This window comes from Poecilia formosa, unplaced genomic scaffold (assembly GCF_000485575.1).
Source record: "Poecilia formosa unplaced genomic scaffold, Poecilia_formosa-5.1.2 Scaffold159, whole genome shotgun sequence".
NCBI classification, from domain to species: domain Eukaryota; kingdom Metazoa; phylum Chordata; class Actinopteri; order Cyprinodontiformes; family Poeciliidae; genus Poecilia; species Poecilia formosa.
The window spans coordinates 644290-670706 of NW_006800098.1; the positions used below are offsets into that span (position 1 = coordinate 644290).

The window sequence follows — 26417 nt, forward strand, 5'->3', positions numbered from 1 at the left end:
GCATTACTGCGAAGTAGAGCTGAAATTTTTCTAAATGTTTTACAAGTAAAATAAGTGAGAAGTGTTATACGCACTTATATTAAGCTCCCTTAAACAAAATCCCAGTTCTTTACAGCAAAACCATTTAAATGTACGCAAATGCACACGTTTATTTTCCCTTCCACCTTTTCTCCTACGTCAGCCGCGACACTCAATTCGCAATTAAAAACGCCGAATCAGCCGAAGCGGGGCAGCATCTCCCGTCTTTCAGAAAGCGCCTGGCGGGCCTTTCGCCGGCAGCATTAGCCCTCTGTTCGCCCGAGGGAGCCCGGCTTGTTTACTCCGCCGTCCCCCGTGCTGCTGACGCACCCTGCGGCTCGTCGTCAGAGCAGGGCACGCCGGCGGCCCTCAGAGACAGTCCACGGCCCTGGGGAGCGTTCCCAGCCAATCCCGGGGCCCAGATAAATCCTCGGAGGCCAGGTGTCAGTCGGCGCTTTGTTTTTCTAGAGGTTGTAGGATGGGATTATCGTGCGTAACCTGTTGCCTCACTCAGTGCGGCGAGGCCAGGTGGAACGGTGCGGCTGCTCTTAGAGATGTGTGCAGTGCCGTGTGTTGGAAACGTGCGGCCTTCCTCCCTCTTGTGGGAAAACCTCGCAAACCGAGGGGATAGAAGTCATTAAAGCGAGCTGCTTCTCCTGATACATATCACAACACAATAATCTGCAATGTGTTTGACACACACAGGCTCCCGTCACATACAAGGAGCATCTGTAGCAGGTGATCCCAGGTCTAGCCTGAGCCTGTAATTACCCCCCCAGTCTTGTTAGGTTCAGGGACCTGGCAATACAGCCCGCCGTACCGAACTCTGATTGGCCCGCTGCTTTGGAGGATTAAGATTGAAAGCTGGGAGGGGGAGGTGTAGTGCGGTGGGGTGGTCCGCATGAGGGCAACATGCCACTTAACAAACTAGCCACTTTAATTAAGCCATCTGGCCCCGCACACAAACATCCGCATCACCCACAGGTGGAAACGCAAGAATCCCTTTACAGCTAAGTCCCTGCCCTTGGCTAATCCAAGCTGCGTCCCACTGCTCGCCGAACCCAGGCTTCCCTCGCTCCAGCCACCAGATGTAGCCTCTGTTTCGTCGGAGCGGCTTGTAATTAACCGCCGCCTACCCTCCATTTTCTTCCGAGATCCATTTTGTCGTGCGTCGTCATGTGACGCCCTGCGAAGCAGTTTATTGGTGGATGATTGTGACTTAGGAGTTGGGGGGGGGGAGTGGATTTATTTCTCTCAGAACCAAATTTAGCCCTGTGATGTCAAGGTAGGCAGATGCTGCAATGCCTCATTGTGCAATATAATCCTCTGGTGATGTGTGCATATTACTGGGACACTGAGGACACGGGCACTAAAACCCCACCACAGCATGCCGGGAACTGTGACTGCATGCATTATTTGAAAGGCATAGATGGGTCATTATGCATTTGAATATTAGTAAATGCAAAAAGTTTATTTTAACAAAACAAAAATCTTGCATCAAGCATTCCTGCTTAAACTGAGACATGGATGGCGACGACCATCCAGTGACGGAGTGGAGTGGATCTAAATCAAACCCTTGTATTGTTTTAACTAACAGCCGTAAGAAATCATCTTAAAGAGTGGGTGAAATTTAGCGTTTTACATTTAGGCCAAAAAAAAAAAAAAAAAAAGCGTACTGCGTTAATTGAAGGCTGCTAAAGAAACATGCCAGAGTTTATCCTTCAATTTTGAATTAACAAAAAAAAATAGGCCAAAAAAAAAAAAAAAAGCGCACTGCGCTGCCAGAGCCACCCAGGAGCTTCTCCTGGTGTCCGCCTGGAGCCGCAGCCATAGATCGGTCTCCCAATGAACACGTTCTCCTTTTAGCAACCCTGTTTCTATTTGCAGTTCTTCACCCTCTCGGTGTGTGTCCGATCGATGCGCGTCCACCGCGGCCCGCTCAAGGGCGTGTGCGTGTCGACATTTTTGACCGAAAAAAACAAAAAACAAAAAAAAAAGATTTGCCGTTTTTATCTTTCCGTCTCGTGTCTTTGTTCCAGGCTCAACTGCGAGCCTTCATTCCAGAGATGCTGAAGTACTCGACGGGCCGAGGGAAGCCCGGCTGGGGGAAGGAGAGCTGCAAGCCCGTGTGGTGGCCTGACGACATCCCCTGGGCCAACGTTCGCAGCGACGTCCGCACCGAGGAGCAGAAGCAAAGAGTGCGAAACGTTCTCGTGCGGTTATTTGACTGAAAATCTTACGACGTTGGGAAAAGTTTTGATGTGTCCTGAACCGTTCTTCTCCGCGCGTCCTCCTCAGGTGTCATGGACGCAGGCGTTGCGGACCATCGTGAAGAACTGCTACAAGCAGCACGGCCGCGAGGACCTGCTGTACGCGTTCGAGGACCAGCAGGTGACGACCGCGAGCGCCGCCCAGCACCACCTGACGGCGGCCCAGAGCATCGCTCACCTCGTGCCCTCGCAGACCGTCGTGCAGACCGTCAACAACCCCGACGGAACCGTCTCGCTCATCCAGGTGCGCGCGGGCTCTGCGCTGCTCTGCTTTCGTGGAGAGTTTTGAGCGGTTAAATGTTTTTCAAGATTCCCGTGGGGAAGCTTTCACTCATTTTTTTTTTTTTTTTCTGTCATTTTTCTCTTCCAGGTCGGCACGGGACACACGGTAGCAACTCTGGCAGACGCGTCCGAGCTTCCCGGCGTCACTGTGGCGCAGGTCAACTACTCGACTGTTACAGACGGGGAGGTAATGTTACTCCGTATTGCTTTCTGAAACATTCGTTACAGATGCACGCAATTAACAGAGGGAGTGGAGGTAAAGGGAGAACACAGCAACCTTTTTTTTTGTTGTTGTTGTTGTTGTTCTGAAACTACGTTTTCCCACGGTGGAACAGAGCTGGGCCACACTCCAGGGAGGAGAGATGACCATCCAGACAACTCAAGCGTCAGAGGCCACGCAGGCCGTAGCATCGCTGGCTGAAGCCGCAGTCGCTGCCAGTCAAGAGATCCAGCCTGGAGCCACCGTAACCATGGCTCTCAACAGGTCAGTCAGCGGGGCGGGGTCATGTAATGTCCAAACGAAGTGGGCGTCGGCTTAAGCTTCTTAGGGAATGGTATCTACAAGGAAAAATGTGAACCTATTCCTTGAGGTCTTTATAAAAAAAAAAAAAACTTTTAGCACTTTGCAAGACAGACTTCACTGTGACAGGAAGTAAAGTGATATTTTATTGTTACGAGGTGCGTTCACACCCTCGACCCTTGAGCGAGCAGCTATTTGCACTTTTCCTCATGTTTTACTGGTTTGTAAAACATAAAATAATGCATAAAAGTACTTCGTCTTTTTTTTTTTAAACTTCTACGCTTTCATATTTGAAATATTTTGGGTAAATATACTGCTCTGAGTTTATAGCACTCCTACTGAGAAGTCTTATTTTAACTTTGTTGTCAAAGTACTCCACAGTGTGAAGCCACAAAAAAAAAAGAAACACACACTCACATTTTCAATGTCTGGCAGAAAACGCTGAGGTTTCCACCTCGCGGGACTCGGCTGTGGCGCATTCACAACATTTACCCCCATGTCTCTCGTATTTGTTTGCGCCACTCTTAATTTTCGCTTGAATAAAACTTGCGTCTACTTCAGCGGGTCGCCGGGGTTCGACGCTGATGAGTCACCTTGCCTCTCGTGCCATTTCAGCAATGGCACGAGATTAATTACCCGACAGCAAATTGTTTGTCATACACTGTTTAGTTTTTTTTAGTTTTTTTTTTTAATTAGAAGCCAAGGGGACGGCGGCTGAGATAAACTGGATTCGATTCGCAGGACAAAAGATGTTTTGTTTTTCTTGAAAGAAAAAGAAAGTTTTGAATTTGCTGAATTCATCATTAATTGCCTGAGATGTTTGCTCGCTCTCCACTGCACCGCTGTCATGGCGATCCTTTTTCAGACGTGCATGAGCATCTCCCATCGGGGCTTGTTACCTGCGCCCTCCTGAGTCCTGCTTCCTCTCCCCTCCCCTGCCTGCTGCTGTTTACTCGTGCTGAGCTGCTCCTCTCCTCTCACCCTGGAACATTTTGTCTGTTTTCCAGCTCCAGAAGCCTCTCTGTTGTTTTTTTTATCACTAAGTACCCTTGCAGCGCATCTTCCTTTCCGCTTATCTTGTGCTTCTGTCACAAATATGATTACCGGCCGCCGCAGTTGCTTCCATGAGTTCATATCAAAGCTGCGGCGGTAATAAGCTGCCGATAATTCCACCGAGTCGATCTGGTTAATAAAACTGCTCCGGTAAAGCCGTAGCACCTGGCCTTTGGGGAGATGTGACAGATTCCCTGTAAGTCCAGACAAGTAAAGCCTCTTACCGCTCATACACTCCTGCCTCTTCACCTCACATCTCTAATAACCCGTGAGTTCGTGCGTGTGTGTGTGTGTGTGCGTGTGTATAGGTCTCAAAGCTTTTAGGCTTTCTGCCAGAAGATTGTATCTTTAGGCCCTAGACTTTCCATCTACCTTTTGTTTTTTTTGTTTTTTTGGGGGGTTTTTTTTGCTAATGCAATAGCATTTTAAAAACGTGCGCACAAATGTGTTTTGGTTGTGTTGCAGCGAGGCAGCAGCCCACGCCGTAGCAACACTGGCCGAGGCCACTCTTCAAGGAGGGGGGCAGATCGTGCTGGCGGAGACGGCAGCTGCTGTGGGGGCCCTCGCCGGGGTCCAGGACGCTACAGGTACCGCTTCTCGCCCCTCTGTGTCATCGTATGCATACGACAGGAGTGTTCGTAGGCCTTCGTCTTTTAAAGCCACAGACTCGAATGTAGCTTATTGGAACCAACCGCCGCAAAGTAGTTTGGAAATGTGAAACGAGAGAAAAATTGTCATTTTCACTTTTTTTTTTTTTTTTTTTGAACAACTGAGATCCAAAGACGTTTGACCTTCATTTGTGTTCATGTTTGAAGCGCCACGTGATTTTATTTCGGGTCGTCTGATTAGAGGGAAACGAGTGTAACTTTCCACCACTTCACATTCATGCTGTACTTTCTATCAGTCTGCCACATGAAATCCCATATTTTAGGTCAGAATGGGTGAAGTTTCGCAAATGCTAACCAGTCAATGGCGTTTCCAATTAGCCTTACTACGTCTAAGCTTCACACCAGTGACACTCGCCTTAGTTTTAATCTACTCTGTGCTAATTTAACAGATGGCGTGTTTCATCTGTGTTGCACCTTGTAGTAACACTTCCTGCTTTGAATAATAACGTTATTACAGTGCTAAACAAAAACTAAACGACTCCAGATCCATGAATATAGATCCCTCCTACAAAGCTTGATCCACTCCATCATCAATCCTGGGTTTAATCGCTTCACCAGCTGTCAGCACACACACACACACAGATGTCCTCTTGCTTTTCTGCGTACAGTTCATGCACACGCAGGCACGGCTTCACCTGCTTGTTTAGATTTTTCGAAATGTCTGCTCTTGGATGGACAATTCAGACACATGCAGATGTTTTGAGCCAGCATCGCTCTCGGTGCTGAACGGGGGCGGAGCACTTATAGAAAATCAATCGGTTCGCATTCTTGTCTCAGCTTACTGTTCACGGCCTGCAGAGGTCAAGAAAGCCCATGAGCGAAGCGCGTGCCGTAACGTATACACAACGAGCACAGCTCAAGAAATTACTACAACTAAATTTACAGCAAAGATAAATGGGGCAATTGAAGATGAGCCGGAAGAAACTAAACTAGAGTAAAACAAATGAGTTTATTTTAACCTGGTCTAAGCTGACAGTTGCAGGAGCGATCGCAAGCCGCTGCCATGTCCCGCGCTGATATTCAGGCCTTCTTGTGGCACAGTGACAGCTTGCAGGGAGGAGCAAAAGGCCCACATGTCCGCAGCAAATAATCCCTGCAGGCAGAGACTCAAAACACCAAAACAGCTGGGAATGGGGGAAGCGAGCCGAGGAGGTCCGACTGGTAGAATGCTCAATGAAGTAACACGCAGGGTTCCTACACAATCTGAGGGAGTGTGGAATTTCATTTTATTAGCTTCCAGGGCTGGATAAACATGGGGAAAAAAAAAGACACATCCCTCCGTCCGTCCACTGACCCATTCTGTGCATCTAAATTTATCTTCCAGTCGTCTAAATTTCCTCTTATTCAACTGATATGTCCTTCTTTTCCTCATCTATACATCCAGGGAAATTTTTAGCATAAAAACCGCGTTGTTGACGCCCCAACAACAACAACAAAAAAAAAAACGTCGTCATTTGATAATCAATCATTCCTCTGCTTGGGTTGTTGACGCCGGTTCCGCTCTGCGTTGTTCCCGTCAGGATTGGTCCAGATCCCCGTCAGCATGTACCAGACTGTAGTGACCAGCCTCGCCCAGGGCAACCGGCCGGTTCAGGTGGCGATGGCGCCCGTCGCCACGCGCATAGACAACACGGTCACGCTGGACGGCCAGGCGGTGGAGGTCGTGACCCTGGAGCAGTGACACTGTGGACCTCGGACGGCGTAGAATGCACTGAACAGCCATCTTGGAGACTTTGTTTCTCTTCTGTTTTTTTTTTTGTTTTTTTGTTGTTTTTTTTCCAAGACAACACATTGTGTACGATGTTGAATATATTTTTAAATGTACCACTGCAGGGGAAAGTAAAAATGATTACCAATGCATTGTGTTTACTATGTAAAAGATAAGGCTTTCGTTGTTGGATTTCAATTATCTTCATATTTTTTAAGCTCTGTGATGTTGAGTGTCTAGTATTTATTTCTGTAAAATTAACCCTCACTAAACAAAAAGCAGAAAAAAAAAAGAAAAAAAAACCCGGAAGAAAAGCCACCACAATATCATCACGATCAATTTTGGGCTTGATGTGTACGTTGCTATGTAATGCTAGTCGATTATTTTTTTGTGCCTCAATCAGCGGTCACTCCCCTCGGTTCCTCTCGTTCCCCATCGCTGCTCCTTCACACACTCCCGCATCATTTCCTCACATTAGAGGGGAAAGCTAAATTAAATTACATTGTCTTGTCATGTGCTTGTTTCCGTTTTTTTTTTTTTTCTCATCCCCAAACACGCCAAAGATTGGCAGTCTCAGGATATACATTATGCTGTTGTTTACTGCTGCGTTACTAAACCCGTCTTGTTTTTTTTTTATTATTATTATTATTATTATTATTTATAGTGCATGAAGTTGGAGGCGCAACCTTTAGTATGTCATTTTTAACGTGGATCTCTTGAATCTTCTTGATCGGCGTCCCTTCGCTACATTGCTGGAAGTCAAATTTGGATTAAATGTGACATTTGTGATGCAGATGAACGTTTTGAGCCGCAAAATAAACGACATGTGTCTCCAGAGTGGAAGTCTGAAACAGCTGTAACCTTTACTTTAAACCCCACCGACTCCAGTGAGATGTTTCTCGGTCAAACGCCTCCTCTGCTGATGGGTAAACCTTCCTAACATAGGTTGTGTGTTAATTTATTAATATTAACTAACTAAAGTGACAATGCAATTTGAAATATTTGGGGGTTTATTTAGTACTTTTGACTGTTTCTGTGTCGTCAGAAACTACAGTCAAAGTCTTTTGTTTGTCTCCTCTTTGCAGATCTGTTTCAATTTAGTGACACCGGATGGGTTTTCAGCCTGAACACAAAGTCCAGACTTTGACTAGACCACCTCAAAGCTTCCAGATGTTTTCTTTTTCAGTAAAGAAAGGTGGTAGAGCGTGACGCAGACCCAGACAAACACTCTCCCACCACCATTTTTGTATGACATCCTTTCTCTAAAGAGCAATTAAATTTACACTCCAACATAACAGGAAGCACTTTCGATCACTAAGTAAAGGAGCTTTTAAGCTGGACATTGAATTTTTTTTGTTGTTTAAAGGGAAAATAAGACTGAAATCAAGGGCAGGGCTCCTGGGAATGTCTTTGGCAGGCGGAAGAGAACCCGGATGCGGTCGGCTAACCTGGCCTTGCTTTGAATGAGACCTTCTGGAAGCGGCTTCTCATCTGTTCTGTTCAACAGCTTCATTCAGAGCCCCGCTGGACAATGGATCCAGTCTGAGGTTCCTAGTTTTGTTCCATTAAAAAGGTGAAAAATCTTTTCTTTCTTTTTTTTATTTCCCTGAAGTGGTTTTCTTTAAACGGCGCCGTGTATTCTCGAATCCACAGGTGTGGCTTACGACCCTCCTAAAGGCAACATCTGCGCTCTCCCAGATGGCGAAATCAGGCTTGGGAACAGGAACCGAAAGAGATCCACATTCGCAAAGCAGTTCGGGAGTAACTCTTAACCAGATTCCAGGACATCTGCTCCCAATCCTCAGAGGACGCGACATCCTCTCCCTACAGGATCCGCCGGCAAAGATGGCGATGACAAGTGATCTTTTACCATTTTCAGGGCTCTTCTCCATAATTATCCCATCCAAAGCCCTCAGTGATGTAGCCTCTAGTTGCAGAGTCTCTAATTGAAGACAATAGAAATGGCACAGCCATTAGAGCAATGAACACAATACATTTTAATTACAAGCTTGGGTAAAAGATACTAAGACTGAGGCTGGCAGGCTGATGATTAACTTCACCACCAAATTCATGAAACGTTTTCTTCACAACATCAGGCGGGAGGCTCAACCAAACCCCCACACATCAGTAGGGTCCTGAGGGCATCAATAATAATCCACATTGTTGAAGGTCATACAAATACAGGTCACTTTGGATTCAGTCTTGTAGGCAACCAGCTTCTCTACGTATATGAAACGACAGGACACGTGGAAGAAAAGGAAACCAAAGGTCGTGTTTTATATTCTGTTTAAAACTACTGCGGAAAAGAAATGAAGCCACGTGTACATTCTTTAAACTTTGGTCTTTGTAGAGTTTGACAGTATGGCCTCTGGGAAAAATGTCTAGTGCCTGCAACCCACTTGTCAAGTTCAGTCTGGCGATGCCTAGTCAAATCCATAGAAATCCCACCAGATTTTCACCCAAACATTTGTCTCTTCACTTCTGACATCACTTCCTATACTTCCAAAATCAACTTCCTCATTGTGTCTTTCTTCGTGCAAGGACACGAGGAAAGACGCGTCTCTATTTAAACATTCTCAGACCTCTGAATCAGCAAAAAAATAAATAAAAATCTTTACTTACTATTATTTAACAAGCTTTTTAGTGTTTGCTACTAAGATTAATTCATTTTTGTCTCCTTACACATGGGGGATTTTTACTGCTTTGTAGCATGATGTAGACTTTTAAGTGATTTGTCTGTTCAAATCTGATCCTTGTGAAACAACTGTGTTTTTTTTTGTTTGTTTTGTTTTTGTCTTCAATGTTTTAAATTTTATTCTAGTATAGCCTGTAACAAGTCTGAAGTATATATAAATCAATTTTTCTTTGTAAGTGGAAAAATTATTTTCCACTTATTTAGATTCATGATGCTAATTTAAAATAAGGCAAAAATCTAACAGTTTTTTTCTTCCTGATCAAACTTTGTTCATGTTCTGAGTTTTCGCTGCCCACTTTTTTGTATCTTACTCTTATTGCATCTTTCTTTTTTTCTTTTTCAAATTATGCCACATTTCTGTTCATTTTGAGCTGGAGTGATGCACATGCCACAAAACCCAATAACCCCAATGCTCCTTTCCACTCCACCCCCCACCTTTCCCGCAGTGACAGACAGGGCCTTGATTACATCATAAGCTGCCTGAACCTCCTCTGCTTTAAAGCCTGGGATTTGCTAGCAGGGCCCTTCTGTTGCGGAGCAGAACAGAGAGAGAGAGAGAGAGAGAGAGAGAAGCATACAGGCCCTAATCTATCAGGCGTCATAGTGTGCATCCCACTCTTCCTCCAGATTAAAGCCGAACAAGATTGTGTTCAGACAGATGAAAACATCCTTTATTGGTTATTGTCCTAAACTCTCCCCTGTCGTTTTGGATTGGAACCTTGAAAGTGTGATTCGCACAAGACCAAGTGCATGTCTCCACGTAACATTTTAAGTTTGATATGCAAACCAACTCTGTAGATTAAAGGACTTATTAGCATGTTTTCCTGCAAAAGCCTACCTCCCTCCCTTTCAGTCAGCAGCACCGCCACAAAGTGCTATCAAATCTTTTAGTAGGTGATGCAGCGGCTTTGTGTTTTGTAAGTCCGTGCTAGAAATAAACTTAATGGATAAATGATTGAAATGTAGAGGATATCGAGTGCTACAAACGGCTACCAGTTTAGTTTTAATTATAAAACTTAATGATCAATAAAATATCTTTTTTTAGGTAAACTCCCAGGTCTTCGGTGGGGGCAAACCTGGTGCCCACGGACACCCTGTTGGTGACCTCTGACCTAGACAGAAAAGCTTTGGTTCTCCATCATGAAAGCAATATATGTAGCAGTGAAAGATCCATCCGAAGAGGGGAGCCTCCGCCATTGATCCTTCTTACTTGTCGGATGAAGCTCCAGCCATGACTTTAGTGGCCGCAGCACCGCAGGGGGTCAGGGGGTGCACTGCAGGGTGAGGGGCTGGGTTACTCTTTTTGTCCAGAGTCCTGCAAGCAGACTCTGTAGCCGGGCTTTAATCTCCACTAATCGTTTCTTAATACGTGTGCATCCCAGGCCCTCCACCTCTGCACGCAGGCACACATATTCCACACATATGGATGACATGCTTCTGGCCTGAGCCCCCACTTGCTCAAACAAGAATTAATCTCTTAAAAAAAAAGGAAAAAAAAGTCACTGCTTTGGAACCAGATGAACGCATACTTCCAGTTGTCCCTTATCAAATTGCCTGCGAGTTTCCTAAGATTTGACCTTTTGTGAATTTCAACATGACCGAATAACTGTATGCACTAAATCTTTAATTGGAGTTTTTGCGACCTAAACTGGAAACACTTCACACTTTATTCTTTATACTTGAAATAGTGTAATGTCTAGAAAACTCTCTCTATCTATCTATCTATCTATCTATCTATCTATCTAGATAGATAGATAGATAGATAGATAGATATATGGACTATATGTCTTAGAAGAGTTGTGATACAGCTTTTTCACATTTCCCCCAGTTCACCTCTGATTGGTTGAACCCTTCAAGCTCTAATCAAGCTCTTCTTGAGGACTCCTCTTCCAGAAGCAGGCACTGGTAAAAGCAGTGCTTGGTCCGCGATTCAGTAAGAAAGAACTACAAAATGCACCAAGAGGGTTTGCCCTGACCAAGTCATTGCTATAATTAATGACTATTAATGACCAGCAAATTGTTGACATTGTTTTGTAGAAATCAGTTGTCACTTTGACATTAAAGCCTCACCTGTTTTAAATTTTTTTTTTGTTTTAAATCAGAAAAGCTACATCTTGTTGATCATGACTGACTTGTAAACGCAATAGAAGGGTAAAACATCCAAGGGAGTGAATAGTTTTACATGCACTGTGCATCAATGTGCGAGCTAAGCAGTAAGGTTGAATTGCAATTGCACAGCACAAGTGGAAAAAGTTTGCTTTTGAGATCGACTGACAGACGGACCTGATTGATCCATGAGCCTCAAGCTAAGATACCTTAATCACACTACAAAGTGGAAAGACACGCTTGGAGATCCCGTCTTCCAAACCACATCTCTGTAAGATGGAAAACGTTCAAACGATCTGTGGAAAGGCAATGAAAAATAATGGGATAAAAACGCTGGCATGCTTGCTGATGAAGCATCTTCCGCCTTAAATGCAGCCTAATAGCGGCCGACTCACACCTCCGTCCAACTCCGGTCCAGACACTGCGTAAGGACGAAGATAATCTTATTCCACTAATGCTCTGCAGCCTGCATTAGAACACAGAAGCTCTGTCTCAGCTCGACTCTACCCACCCAGGAAGCTGTGAGTGAGTCAGACCGAGGGAGAAAGGGGCCAGAGAGTTGCTGAAGGTGGTGGTTGGGAGGCGGGGTGGTCTGCGGGGATAGAGGGTGCACTCAAAAATGCAGTGTAACCTGATCTGTTCGGCCCATCTGGAGAAGGCCTGGCATTGACAGGGGCGATCCCACAATGCACTTTGCTGCAGAGAAGATCGTTAGAGGGAAACTGACACAATGGACGCAGTCTTTTTGGAAGAATTTATTACGGACCTTTTTGGGGTGTGCTAAAAAAAGAAAAACAAGTAACTTGAGAGATGAGTCAGCAGGTGCCAGCACACAAACTACACACCGGATGGTTTTGGCTAAGGCATTTTGCCCGCTGAACACAGGATTTCATTTTAGATCATCCCAAATACGTATCTGATCAACCTTAGCACTTACCGACTCTTAGTGGCTCAACCGTTTGCTGAAGTCCAGTGATGACATTCTGGTAGATCAAATATACACCAGGCCTTCAGGCAAACCGTTGACAATACAAATCATATTAGCTAAAGCTCAAGTGTGGGCCATAAAGCAGGATTAATGCAAAGGCAGATAAAGGGTTTTAAATCCCACCATATCCCCCTGTCACCTACATTAGCAGACCCTGACCCAGATATAGAAAGCTCAGAGTAGAGCAGTTTTATTTTGTCTTGATTTGAGCCAGTGCAAGGCAACATCTGAGGGAGAGCCCCTCGCTCTCAACCATTCGTCGTCAACAAGGCTGCATTGAAAGAAGAGGGTAAGACGACACCGCATGGGTTGGCAATTATGCCACAGGAGCTAAGAGAGGAGTCCTCTGATGGCCGCTGGCTGCAAGCAGGAATGGCTGGACATCTGTGCATAAAGTCCACTGCAGCACATCTCGTATCACTGCGCCATCAAAGTCAAAAACCTATCAGGAAAAACTGACTGATGGGCAGAGAAATCCATTATTGTTGTTGCGTTATATCAGCACAAACTACAAGCAATTTGTTTCACCCATTAAACACATGAATGGCCTCAGACAACTTACTGCTATTGAGAGCTCTGCTTATCCATTTTTTTCTAAGAATACGTTAGCTATTTTAGTGCATGTCAAAAAAAAGCGATTGTGGTAAATTCAATCAAGCTATTATTTTCAATCAAGCCATTCCTTAAAGGTTCCTTGAAAGTTATCACTTTTGCACATGACGAACAAAATCTATCTATATCACTCCCATATGGTAATAAATATTACTTTAAGTGGTAAAAAAAATGATGACTCACCTCCGGTCTGCTAAAAATGTGATGGGTCTGCTAGCTAACTGATGTGGAAAGATGAGCTGACGGCTGAATTAAAACACCCATTCAAAGCTTCCTTCAGTTGTTATCTAGACTAAATTTGACTAGTTTTGACTGAATCTCCCCTTGGACTGCCTATAGAAGATGCTAGCTAAAGATTGACATCGAATTCCAGAGGAGTCAAAGTGTTACTTAGCCTGACACAAGCCACCAACGGATCTCCTCATCAAAGTCTTCACAGGGGCGCTCAGTAAAAATTTAGGTAACGTCACACTCCAAAAAGAAATGGGACAGTATGAGAATCTCACAATAGCGTTGAAGAAACATGGTTTAATAGTATTTACATTAAAATTAACATAACAAGCAGCTATAAGTTTGGCTAGTCAGGCTACTTGCTAATTGCTGTAGCTAATTGCTTAACAGGCATTCATTCAAAGTCAGACATATTTGACAAAATCAAATATGTCTGATTTTTTTTTTTTTTAGCTTAACATTGTTAAGCTAACCCTTAACAATGTTAAGGGTTAGCTTATGTGGGGCAATATTTGGGGTAGGAGCAGAGCAACTTAGACTGAAAAACACTCCAGTCATTACAGCACTCTCTTTAGCATCATATTAACAGCATTTTAAACTATAAGAACACTGTGTTGGGATTTTTTAGTGTGTTTTGGAACTTTTTAAAATCTCAATATTCCTTAAAAATTGGTAAGTGACCTGAAGGCAGGTGCTTTTCTTCAGCAGTCAGTGGACAAGAGGCTAGTAGTCTATGGGTACCTGATGGTTAGTGTGCTTTTCATGGGGATATAGTCATGTAAAACAGTGGTTCCCAGCCCTGGTTCTCAGGCCCCGTCCAACATGTTTAAGATGCGTCTTTGTTCCTGCACATATGTTGCATATAACACCTGTTGAGTGCGTGACCTTCTCTGCATGCTATCTAGTTAGTCACCCAGTTAAGTCAGGTGTGTGACAGCAAGGAGACACTTAAAACATTCAGGACAGGGGTGCTTGAGGAACTTTGTTGAGAATTAATGATCTAAAACAGAGACAATACAATATTGGGTAGAATATTTTGATGAATTAACTTCTCATTTTTTACCAGAACATACTGTACACCCCACTAACAGCGATTTTATTGAAAGGTACAAGGTTGTTGTTTTTTTTGGAGTGTTCAGCTCTGACTGCATTCTGTTAAAAAAAAAAGAAACTTTTATTGACCTTTGACTAAAAACTCCATATTAACATAATTGGAAGGTAAGGGATGAATGGATGGACTTGAAACTTTGAGGTATGTTTTGTCTTCTCCTGTGCATACAATGCAATCAATTTGTATGGCAGACTCCAAAGTGCCCACAAACAGATGCAGTGAGCATCAAATTCGCCATGAATTTTCAGAACATTTGTGACAGTGTAGTTGTCTTTTTTTTACTTACATAACATCAAAAATGTGAGGCTTTTTCTTGAATCCAACCATTGCAATTGTATGTGACCTGTCCAGATGCATAACCCGTTGTAGATACGTTCCAGCAGCAGGGTGTGAAAAACGGACGGATGGATGACCTTCGAGACCACGTACCAAAAGCCTAAAATGACCTTCACGGAGTTACTGGAGCTCTGAGGCCAGGGTGTGCAGGGGAGGAACAGAGGCTCACCCCACCCTTCATCACCTTCAGCCACTCACTCACTCACTAAAAATGTAAAAATGTTCCTCAGACTTTAAATCAGCAACAGGACCAGCCCAGGTTGTTGTCTCTTTTAGCTGGCGGACGCTCCCAGACAGTAGTTGGCAAGTCTAGAACCACCGGATCCATCTACCTCACCAGTGTGAGTTCTACCATTGCCAAACACCACCTGAGAGCTGCCGGGACTCTGAACCCATAGAAGCCAAAAAGACAAAGACAAAATCACACGAAGACAGTTTGCTATGGAGCTACAGATGCACATGGGTGGAAAAAAAAAAAAAAAACATGTCTGATTTTTTCTTTGATTTGGGGAGAGTCCTCTTGGGTGTTGGCTTCCATTACAACATTCTCATAAAATGGGTCCATTTCCCCCCCGAGGAATATAAACGAGAGTTAAGCAACCAAACAAATCAAACTGGATGGTGAAAGCATTCCAATCCGCAGCCGAGCAAATTCGTTGGAAATCTGTCTTGTCCTATATTGGCACTACACATAATTGCTCAAAGTATATATACAGAAGCAAAAATGTGCTAGTGCCAAAATGGGCAAAGAAGAAGAGTGGCTTGGGTATCCAAGGGCAAAGCAGCTGTTGTCACAGAGACACACAGATGAAAAGATGAACGTGTCGCAATACGGCCCGTGCACCAGAACGTTACATCACTTTCCCCATCCCACCCACGAACGACAGAAAAGCACAGCAGCAGAAAGTAAGCTGAGAAGAAAGTGGTTCTTTCTCTGCTCTGTTTATGGCCCTATGGTAATTCACTGATAGCGAGCTCTCACAGTGAATTCTACCAGTGCCATACACAGAACAGGAGTCGTTATCAGCACCCAAAACGCCCTACGGATCGGCTGGTTAGCGAGTCTGGGCGAGGACACTAAGACCAGCGGAGCAAAGCTACGCGCCACATAGACCACCACAGACAGGCCTCCGGTGAGCGGAGGAGAAACAGCAGCCTAGAAAGCGAAAGTGCCAGGAAAGAAGTTATGCCACGAAGGTGGAGGGGATACGCAGTGGTTCGTAGCAGTGACGCAGCTTGTAACTCGGATGTGCTGCAGTGCGGTGGACTGACCCAGACATTGAGTAACAGGTCAAAGACTACTGTGTCTGGACTAAATATAAGTCCAGCCAATCCCGAGGGCGCACAAACACCCTCGACTAGCTGTTTACGGCTAATCACCTGCGTTGCCATCTTTAGATTTTGAGGAAATCAGGGGTTATAATTAACCAATCAGGTAGAAAACTATTCTTAAAACAAATGTAAACAGGGCACATCTGAATGGGTACATTGTGCAATGTAGCCACAAGAAGCTCAAATTTAGAGTTGTACCTATTGGACTTCATTGGTGAGACTTTTTTTAAGGTTTGAGATGAAAAAATGTGTGGCAGGTGCATTGATTAGGGTAGTAATTTTGAATCCAACAGCAACAAAAAAATAGGGAGCTACCCACATTTATGCGTATTTACCCAATTTTTATTAACCTACAAAAAAAATGCAACAAAGTACCTGCTCTTGGTTGATGCGGTTATTGCAAATACATTTGTACATTTTCAATTTTTCAATGTTAGAGCAGAGGATCTGATTTCTGGCTGGCTGACTGGTGCAGCTCGACTAAAATCTAACCGGTGCATCATAAAGAAAAAACAAAAGGCCAATCTTGCAAAAATGAAAAATATTTTGACAAGTCAAAATGACAAACAAATGATCATTTGATTAAAATGATGAGGCCAAACAAATAACCAAACGTAGCTGTGAAAACATTAAAAAAATCAGAGCAAATAGAGTACTACAAAAGTACATATTCACACAGCCATGTTAGACAAAAGGTTTACCCCAGGAGTTAATCTCTTAACATCCTGACCACATCCACAGCATGTCCAGAGACAGTCACCTTTAACATGACCTCTGCAGATTAGGGTCGTTTTACTTTCCAGCCAATACTCTTCTGGGAATGACATCTTTACAGATTTTGAGAGAAAATTAACGTCAGCCTTAAACTCAGTTGTGTAGATTAGCTTTTCAATTAACTGGCACACACAAGTTAGCTCCCTCACCAACTCAAATGAGCCCACAAAACATAACAGAGCAAACGTCTTACGAGAACCCGAACAAATTTGGTTGTGGAAAATGCGATTCGTAAAGCGGACGCAACAACGACCTAACAGCAAATGACTGACCTTGACTCTGTTGTGTACAGCATCCCTCTGCTACAGATAATCCGAGAGGAATGAGCTTTCTCAGTCCCTCAGCCCCCCGTCCTGCCGTGCCAGGGCCCGTGCAGAAGTCGCCCCACCCTTGGTTCGGCCATTAGCTTCCCTGCACTGTGGGGCCCCGCAGTGCAACGGAGCTCCCATTGATTCTCAGCGATCAAACCATGTACTAAGTGATTCCTCAGACGCCCAAATGGCTTCCTGAGCAAGACTCTCAATACCATTTCCTGGAGAAATCAATACCACTAAAAAGCCAAGTCGGGCAAAAATAAATAAATAAAACAGAAGAAACACTGTCTCCTTCTTACTCATTCTAGGATGATATTTTTTTTTCTAGTCATGCTTTTTAAAAAAAAAAACACTGGAAGACTTTAAAACTCAAGGATGTAAAGTGGAGAAAATGTTGTTTTTGACAGAAAACTGCAGCTTTTAATTTTTAAATTCTCTCACTGAGAAAATACGCCTGGACTTTAAAGTGTTTATCATTATCGAGGCCAGCAGATAAATAATACACCAAACAGCAAAACCACTTTGGTGGACTGAGGTGTTTTTAAGTATTTAACGGGCTTACATTTTCGACCTGATCATTTTTTTTAAAATACAAATTACTCAAACTGAAATGTAATTGGGAATTTCATGTAAGACACTGCTCGTTTCTTCTAATTATAAGGTTGTAATAATTATAAGAGAACATATTCAATCCAACTAATTAAGCTGACAAAAAAAATCAGCTTGTTTTATGTCATGACGAAAATAAGTCATGACTTCTGTAAAATATTCAAAGGATGCTAAAATTATAATTCGACATTATGTGCAACACATTATGTCCTTTTGTCTGCTGGCCTTAAATCAACAACATGAGAGCTGCAACCTCCCCCTCCCCTCATCCCACAGTTAATCGCATTTGTCCCAGTAGGAACCTACAAGTCCTCAACTTCACGGTTATTTCAGGAGGATTTAGAGGTTCTCTAAGACCTGAGATCTCAGTTCACCATCAGCTATGCAACAACAGTCTCGAAAACAACTTGGATCATTTTGGTCACAAACCGAGTTTTGATGTTGCTGCTTACATTTTCAGACATGATGAGGATGTTTTTTCTTTTTTTCTCTTTTGTGGTTTATATTTTTGACAACATTCCAATAATAATAATAATAATAATAATAATAATAATAATATTTAAAAATGATTTCCTAAAGTGGGAATAAACTGTGAAGTCCTTAAAGTTGTACAGTCACAAAATGAATCCTGGACCAGTCAGTATTCTCCATTTAAACGCATAGAAAAGCAGGTGCAACACGGTGAAGACAGCAGAGCAGCAGCCTTGAGAGCCCGCACGAACAGCGCCAAAAAAACACATTAGAGAAAAGCACTGTTTGGTTCTCAAAGAAGAAATACGATGGAGAACTGCATTTCTGAATCTTCGCGCTTGACTCGATCTTGACTATATATTTTTTAATGTCAAAAAATAGTCCCATCTCTTATTGGGTCTGCAATCAATTGAATATATAGCAGTAAATTCAGTTGTATTTTTAAGCTATTTAAAGCCGCATACAATATGTTTTATATGGATTTTGTTTTTAGATTAATCACTCAGAAGCTTTAACTAAATGAATTCAAGCTTTAAAAAAAAGAAAGAAAGAAAAAGAAAAAAAAGCCCTGATTTCACATTTATCCCTTGCTAGAGTATTAATTCGCGTCGTACCTTTGAATCTCTTGCAGCTGATCGGCACATCTTACACACTAAAGTCGCTCACTTTCATCGCAAACCTATCATTACGCCTCAAAGCTTTTTGCTCCGGGTTTCAAGCCGAGTTGGTACTTGCTGATGGTGACACAAGCCTCCGCGCCGCAGCTCTGCAGGATCACAATGAGACAAAAGAAATCCAAACGCAGTCCTGAACTTCCTGAGTATCAAATGTCAAATTCAGCCCTCTGGACTCCTCTCCTCCTCTCCTTCTCTCCTCCTCTCCCACCGCCTACCTCCCTTTTTTTTCCTTTTTTACCTGCGCGTCCAGAGCTGCTCGCTCTCGCAGGAAGAAGGAGAAAGGTGCACCTATTTAAAGGCGCAGGCACACACAGGAGCGACTCAAGCTCCAAGTCCAACGTAAAACTTAACAAGCGTTTAGATCCCGTCTTCTTCGGTGGTTTTTCGGTCGAAATGGATGAGGATGAGCGCTGACCTGCACTGAGCGAAAACAAAAAAAAAAAACAACCCAAAAACAAAACAGACTTTGAAAACAAAGAGTGTGAGAATTATTGCTGTGGCTTTTTGTTAAAGACAGGGCCCAAGCAGCTTCCATTGAGTCTCCCTTCGCCTGCTGGACTTCAAACAGGCTGAGCGGATGAGGATTGGTTTAGTCTTTGCGGATTAAACGCTTTTGCAGCAAAATGATTTGGAGCAACCCCCTCCAAACTCAACCCCCCACCTCCACCTGTCCTGGGCAGTATCTTGAATATATATACATATATATTTTTTAATGGACAGATATTATTTTTCAGTGATGCGTTATGATCCATTTTTATTTAAACCTTTTAGTTTTTTTTTTTTTTAATCTGGACAGGAATATATTCCAACTGTTTCATCCATTTAAAAAAAAAAACAGACAGTAGAAACCCATCTGTTCTGCTGCACTATGACAATCCGTGCGACGATTTCAACGCAATTTTATTCAAATTGCACGTTTTGAAAAACAGCAGCACTGAATGCTTTTATCATAAATGACAAACCACTAACAGGCCGAAAGCATGGAGAGGCCTGCAGGCCTGGGCTTTATGCAATCTATAGATTACTAGTGCTATACCTTCACAACAGTTTAAAAAAATAAATTAATAATACTAATACTAATAATAATAATAATAATAATAATAATAATAATAAATTTTGTTCTTTAGAGAACCACATACAGCATCTTTCCTTTTCATGAACTGGAAGTAGAGCTGCAAAGTGGAAGCATAAAAAATACACTAAAACATAAGAGGAGCTGTTCAAGAAAGACAGGAACTTCAATCACAGAAGCTAACACAAGATAAACATTAGCTAGATGTTAAATACTTAAACCCTTATACTTGAACCAAAACACAATTTATCATCGATAAAAGGCTAGACCTTTCCACCAAGGCAGTGTTAGGAACACTTTTAACAGCATAACTATTGAGAACAGTGCCTGTTTCGCTATGGAAATATTTGACCTTATTTCTGAATTGAGTCTAGTTCAATAAGTACAGTAGGGTGATATTGGAAGATTTGACTTCCTATAAATTGGAAGAGATCCATCCTGAAGACTCCTGCAAGAGGAATCTGGTTCTGCTGTAAAGTGTAATGCAGCATAGCATGCTGAGTTCAGTCCATTTTTATTGAGAAAATGTAACATGGATATAAATAATATGATTAGAGAAAGGATATGTGGACATGTCTTAAGGAAAAAAGGGAACACCTTTTCAAATAATAATAATAATAACAATAACGTTTAGCTATAAGCTTTTCGAATACCTGAGGATAATTTCCCCACCTCCTCAGAATAGACTTTACATCAACCAGAGTGATAAAAGAAGATAAATCTTAACAGGTCAGCATCTGATGCAATGGTGCTGCAAATGATCATGTCATCAGCATGTAAATACATTCTAGTGATTTCTAGATTACAGCTCATGTTAAGCTAATAGAAGCTTTATTACACGGTTTTATATGCAATGTAATTCTGTATTACCAGCTGGGAACTTCAAACTCCACTTCAGAGTGTACACAGACCACATTAGGAGTTCCTATCCCCATTTGTTTGTAAAATAAAGAAATAAATAAAATTTAAAAATAAATAAGAAGAAGAATAAAATGGCACCGAGAACAGATCCCTGAGGAACACCAGTAGATATTTTAAGTGGAGCGTTTGTCTGACATCTGAAGTTCTGTCAGACAAATAATTTCTACAGCAAAGACATCATTTCTGGTTAATTCATGAGAATAAAACACCCAAGACTTACACGTTTTAGCTAATCCCCCCTCATCCTCATCCACACAGGATTAGTTTTAGTCGGCTGCTGCTGCTGTTGCTGCTGCTGCAGTTCTCGCTTCGAGATGCTGCGAGATCAAATGACCACGTCCAGATGGCTAATGATTATCAAGCACTGCATTTAAAGCTCCCACTCCCCTGCAGATTGCGTAACACTTCCTTGTCCGGGAACAGCGAGGGAAAGCAGGGGGAAAAAAAATACCTCTGCTGCGACGCCAGAACTGTGCCAGCGTATTTCTTTTTCGTTCGTTTTTGTTTTACAACCCGATTTATAATAATGTCGCCAGAGCCTTCAGGTAAAGTTCATACGACCTGGTGATGGAGGGCCAGAGCTGCATCTCTGGGCCTTCACACGGCCTCTGCTCCGCCTCATCCTCCTCCTCCTTGGTTTTACGCAGCAGTGCGCACACGTGGTGCGCCCGCTTTGCTTTTGGATGCTCAATATATGCGGCGGAGCGCTGGCCACGCTCCTCTCCGATGGGCAGTGAGAGTCCATTTACCTGCTGTTGATAATCAGATAACCGGGCGCACAAAACCCGTCTAATATTTAGAGGTGATGCGGCCGGCTTGGGTTACACTCCATTCAGAGCGAATAGCGACGGTGAAATCAATCCTGACCGCCGCCGCTCAGCAGGAACCCCTTCAAAAAAAAAAAAAAAAAAAAAAAAAAGAGAGAAAGAAAGAAAAAAAGCCTTGACGTGGTTTCCACCTGCTGAAACCCGAACCGCGGATCCGCCGTGTGTGTGTGTGTAAAGGAGAGGAGCTTTCTGAATATTTTAAAAAACCTCATTCGGTTCCTTTTCGTGACGGAACCCGATGAGATCGGATGATGGAGGCAGGAGGCACGCTGGAGGAAACAATGATGCTACGAGAATTAGTCACTGAAAGGGAATATTTCAATAACCTGGGCACTGATGAGGCAAGGGAATGGCACCATCAAAAAGAAAAGAAAAAAAAGAGAGAAAAAGACAGAAAAGATAAAAGTGAGCGGCACACAGTGACCGTCACCTGGTTGAATAAAAAAAAATGAAGCAGCAGATGCATAAATGTAAATAAAACAAATAAGCTACGATAACAGTGATGATAAGTACAATCGAATCAAAAATTTATATATAAACACATTCATGTAAATAGGTAAAGCCGTGATAAACTTGAGCTGGAGAACATTTTCAAACAAATACAGTAAAACACAACCGAAAATAACTATAATTAATTCATTCATTTAAAAAAAAAGTGTTAAGAGCATTTTCTAAAATGGGTGTCATACGTTAAATTCAACATACCAAATATTTCGCAGCATATTTATCTGATTAATATTTCTCAGACCAATTCGTTATACATGTAAGGCTATTAAATGTACATGTATTTATTTATTTTTATTTTCGTTTGGGAAACAGTTGTGCCAGGTTTGCTTTTGGTTTCTCCTTCTTTCAGCCGCAGTTAGCTTCGAGTTGTTCTGTGTGTGTGTGTTGTTTATTTATTTATTTATTTATTTATTTATTTATTTATTTATTTTTTGCGTGTTAATCAGTAGTTTATGTATTAGTAAAGACCCGGCGATCATTGTACTACTTGCTGCTGTTGCAACCCCAGACATCAGTTACGGGTCTGAAACAGAGCTTGTAACCCGAGAGAACCAATCGTCTGCCACCAAACTCCATCCTGAGGAACCCAACACCTAGAACACACTGATGAGAGTTTCCTCTGATTGGTTGATGAGCTCCCGGCTTCCCAGCATGACGTTGTACGTGACCATTGTATTTGTATGCGCATTGTAGGAATTACTGAAAGAGACAACGTGGAATCAGCAGGGGGGTCTATTTTATGAGTGGGATACAACTTAATCTTTCAGTGCGGAGACTCGAGGTTCACTTCCTGCTAAAAGCTTTGTTCTGGAAAATGCTCGAGACAACAGCGATTGATCATGCCTCGCAGCAGACGGCTCGTGAGCTCTAATGTGGAGCCTGCGGGCTTCGTAATGCCTTAAAAGGCCACAGTGGCGCAGGACACCTGACCACCTCGTCTCTGCGCGGGCCAATCGGATGGCTGCTGAAAAGGCTTTTGGGATTACGTCAGCGGGTCTCGAGCAACGCACTGCGGATAAAACAGACGCTTTAAATATTTCATTGAGGTTCTCAGGTTGCTGGACTTCTGGAGGTCAGGGCGGGTGGGGGGAGCGCAGAAGAGACGGGCCCCATTGTCCCCTCCTTCCTCTCCACCCAATAACCTCCTTCTAATGCGGAATTAAAGGGAAGTTTGGTTGAAATTGACAGTGATAGACCATCACAAAGTGATGCATGAATGTGAAGTGAAAGGAAATTGGGAACCGGTTGTGCAGAAGTGTTTATCCCTCTTTATTTATTTATTTTTTTAACACCTTAATGTATAAATCAGAATTAGAAAAATGTATAGAGCCCTCCAATTTTAACTTCATGTCAGTACGATTCCAGCTCTTAAAGGCAATTAGTGGGGAAAACAAACAAACAAGCAAAAAAAACTTCATTAAAACCAAAGAACCCAGCAGCAGACTGGTTAAGATTTTTGGAGAATTTTAAAGCAGAGTTACCTTCTAAAACATCCGACACTGACCACATCTCCATGGAGATGCATGGTAGTGGCAACATCATGCTGTGGCGATATATATATATATATATTTTTCAAAAATAGATATCTTTTAAACCAAAAATGTTTTTCTTTAAGCCCATTTTAATTCTTTTCGTGTTCCACTATGTAAAACCTCCCCTAAAATTCTGTGCAGCGTCCGACCTGTCAACGATTCTAAATTTAAGAAGCCATTTCCACATTTTAGTCAGTTTTCAGCTTCAGTTGCGCTTTAATTATTTGGCGGTTATTATGTCAGACGGGAGAGAGATTCCATCTTTTGGCTTTGCAGCAGTGATAAAGACAAACAGGAAGAGAGGACAGATTGCTGCGTGACAGAATACATTTTTCAGAGGAGAGCGGATTGAACAGCCTTATGTCAGAGCATTTATCCCCCCCTGCTGTGATTATACAGAGAGCCGGTGGGGAGTTTCAGCTGAGGGGCAGCGGAACGGACAATAAGCTAGCGCCCTCGTCTGGTCCACTGGTTAAACAGCACGCAGCGACCGTCATATTTTCAGGGTACGCAACAAATTAGGGAATTACTCCAGTCCAAGTAGTTCATTTACCATGGAATAAAAAAACGAAGCTAAACCTCAGGAGATGTTCATGAACCACCTACATTTCAGTTAACAGCAACGGAAACTAATGTGCTCCATCAGTTTCACAGCACCGACAGGAAGCACGTCTCACTCTGGACATTTTTGCACCAACCACTGAGCGAGGCCACACTGACACCTAGTGGAATAAAGTGGGAAGCAAAAAAAACTTCCATTTGAACTTGAAATGTGGGTCATTATCTACTAAAATAACCAATTAAAATGTCGTTTTGAAACAATAATTTTTGAATAGACTAAAGCAAAAAAAATAAATTTTTATCCATGAAATAATTTTTATCCAAGATAATAAATATAAATGTAATGAAGTTCTCACTTCTTAATCTTTATTTTGCTGGATAGATGCAATATTTTCTGACTTTTAAGAGAACAAAACAAATGCATCTTTTATGGCAGTTTTAACTATAGGAGTTACCAAGCGTACAAAAGAAATCAGCATCACACGGAAGCGCGTATACATATTCAATGTTTTATTAAAAAAAGAAGTTATAACAGTTTATTTTATACACAACTATTTATGAGATTATAAGCCTGTTAACAGAGGGCATTTGTCTTTTTGACAAGCATGCCCACTTCACAATGGGGGAGGGAGGGAAAAAAAAAAAAAGGGAAAGTAAGATGAACAAATTAAGACCAGGATGAACTTCTTGAAACAGATTAAAACATAAAACCTTCTGCCTTTTTAAACGCTGCAAGTATCACACAATAGGTACCAAATACATAGTTTTTTTTCCCCCCTTCAAACTTACATGTTCAACGCAGTGTGTGCTTGATAAAAAGGGCCTGATGATGGTAGGAGTGCCTGGAAGGGGTTAGAAAATCCACACAAGCACCAGAAACTGAGTGAAGGTGTGCACTGAGAAGCATGCAACTGCTAAAAGGAGACACAGTCAACACAGCGGAGGGAGAAAGAGGGAGAGAGAGAGAGAGAGAGAGAGGCGGGATCCTTTTGTGCAGACGACTCTTCGGTTGTGCTAACAAAGAGTGGGGGCTTTTGAAGTTTGGCTTAAGCTCCTCGTCGTTTTATCCAACAATGTGCGCAGGCGAGCACAGATTACGGTCCCCAACAACCAAGAAGCTCCAAGATGGGAACCAACATCAGGTCAAAACTAGACGCCTCAACGCTCAGCGGATGCAAAGTGCCAGAAAAGTTGAAGTCATTTCTCGTATTTGGGTAAGTCGACCTTATTTTCACGATTCTTTTCTGGAAACACGCCAACCTCGGCGCTCTCCGGTACAGCAATATCTCTGAAGTAGAGATGCATCCATCAGGCTTTTCCCAGCCACTAAAAATGACCTCCGAGGACAAAAAAAAAGTGTTGCAAATTGTTTGACAGACATGTTAGTTTTTGAATCCAACACAAAAAAATGAAAAAAATTACAAGATTATCCTCATGGATGTGTCAATGAATGTGACCCCAAGTTTGGTCTGATTTCAGTTAAACTTAAATAAATGCACCGATGCATTTTTATGACAAAAATGTTCAGTCTTAATTTTAGGAATTTAATTAGGAGGAGGGATTTCAGTATTTGACAATGAGAGAATGACCAAAAGGAAACTTGCGGATTCCAATTTCTGGTTCACTGACTGGTGCATTTCCACTCTAGATGGTTTTAAAAGTATCTTTAAAAAAAAAAAAGAAAAAAAAAAGATGTTTGCCTGATAAATCAGCTCGTATATAAAAAATATATTTTCCTAGGATGGCCAAGCCAAGTGTCACAAGCAGTACGTAAACTAGAAGGGAACACGTGGAACATCTTGAAAAGGAAAGCTTTCACCAAAAGTCACACAGCTGCAGGTGAGAGAAATTAAAACATCTTAAAAAAATAAAATAAAAAATTTCTGTTACAAACCGAAAACAAAAGGGATGCCTCTGCATTCGAACGAGTGGATGTCCAAGAGCACAAAAACAGTCCGACAGAAGAAAGACCCGAGCCACATTTCTGCTTTCTGTACAAGTCATATCTGTCACAACCTCTACAGCTCAAAAAAATAAAACCTGCCTGGTGTGAAATCGCTGTACAAGCTCGAGCGGGTGCGTCTATACGGTTAGATGAGAGAGTGAAAATTCCCCATGACTAAAGGAACCTAATTTGTAGGTGTACCAAATGACAAATCTATCTATCCTGACGTAAAAAAAAAAAAAAAAACACAGCTCAACAATTCCTGCATGATTTCCAG

At 42.5% G+C, this 26417-nt stretch overlaps 1 protein-coding gene and 1 long non-coding RNA gene across 2 annotated transcripts in view; one reads left to right on the forward strand and one right to left on the reverse strand.

The window, feature by feature from the left end:
- Window positions 1-7363, forward strand: part of nrf1 (nuclear respiratory factor 1) — a 15843-nt gene extending 8480 nt beyond the window's left edge. The window contains exons 11-12 of the mRNA XM_007564427.2: window positions 4609-4730; window positions 6332-7363. Coding sequence (XP_007564489.1) covers window positions 4609-4730; window positions 6332-6492 — 283 coding nt within the window. The 3' untranslated portion in view covers window positions 6493-7363. The remainder of the gene's footprint in view (window positions 1-4608; window positions 4731-6331) is intronic.
- A 6257-nt stretch (window positions 7364-13620) lies between these two features.
- On the reverse strand, window positions 13621-18997 carry LOC107837623 (uncharacterized). Its single transcript, XR_001663662.1, has 2 exons — window positions 18713-18997; window positions 13621-13996 (listed from the first exon to the last, which is right to left on the reverse strand). It is a non-coding gene; the product is annotated as an uncharacterized LOC107837623 (long non-coding RNA).
- Between the last annotated feature and the right edge of the window lie 7420 nt (window positions 18998-26417).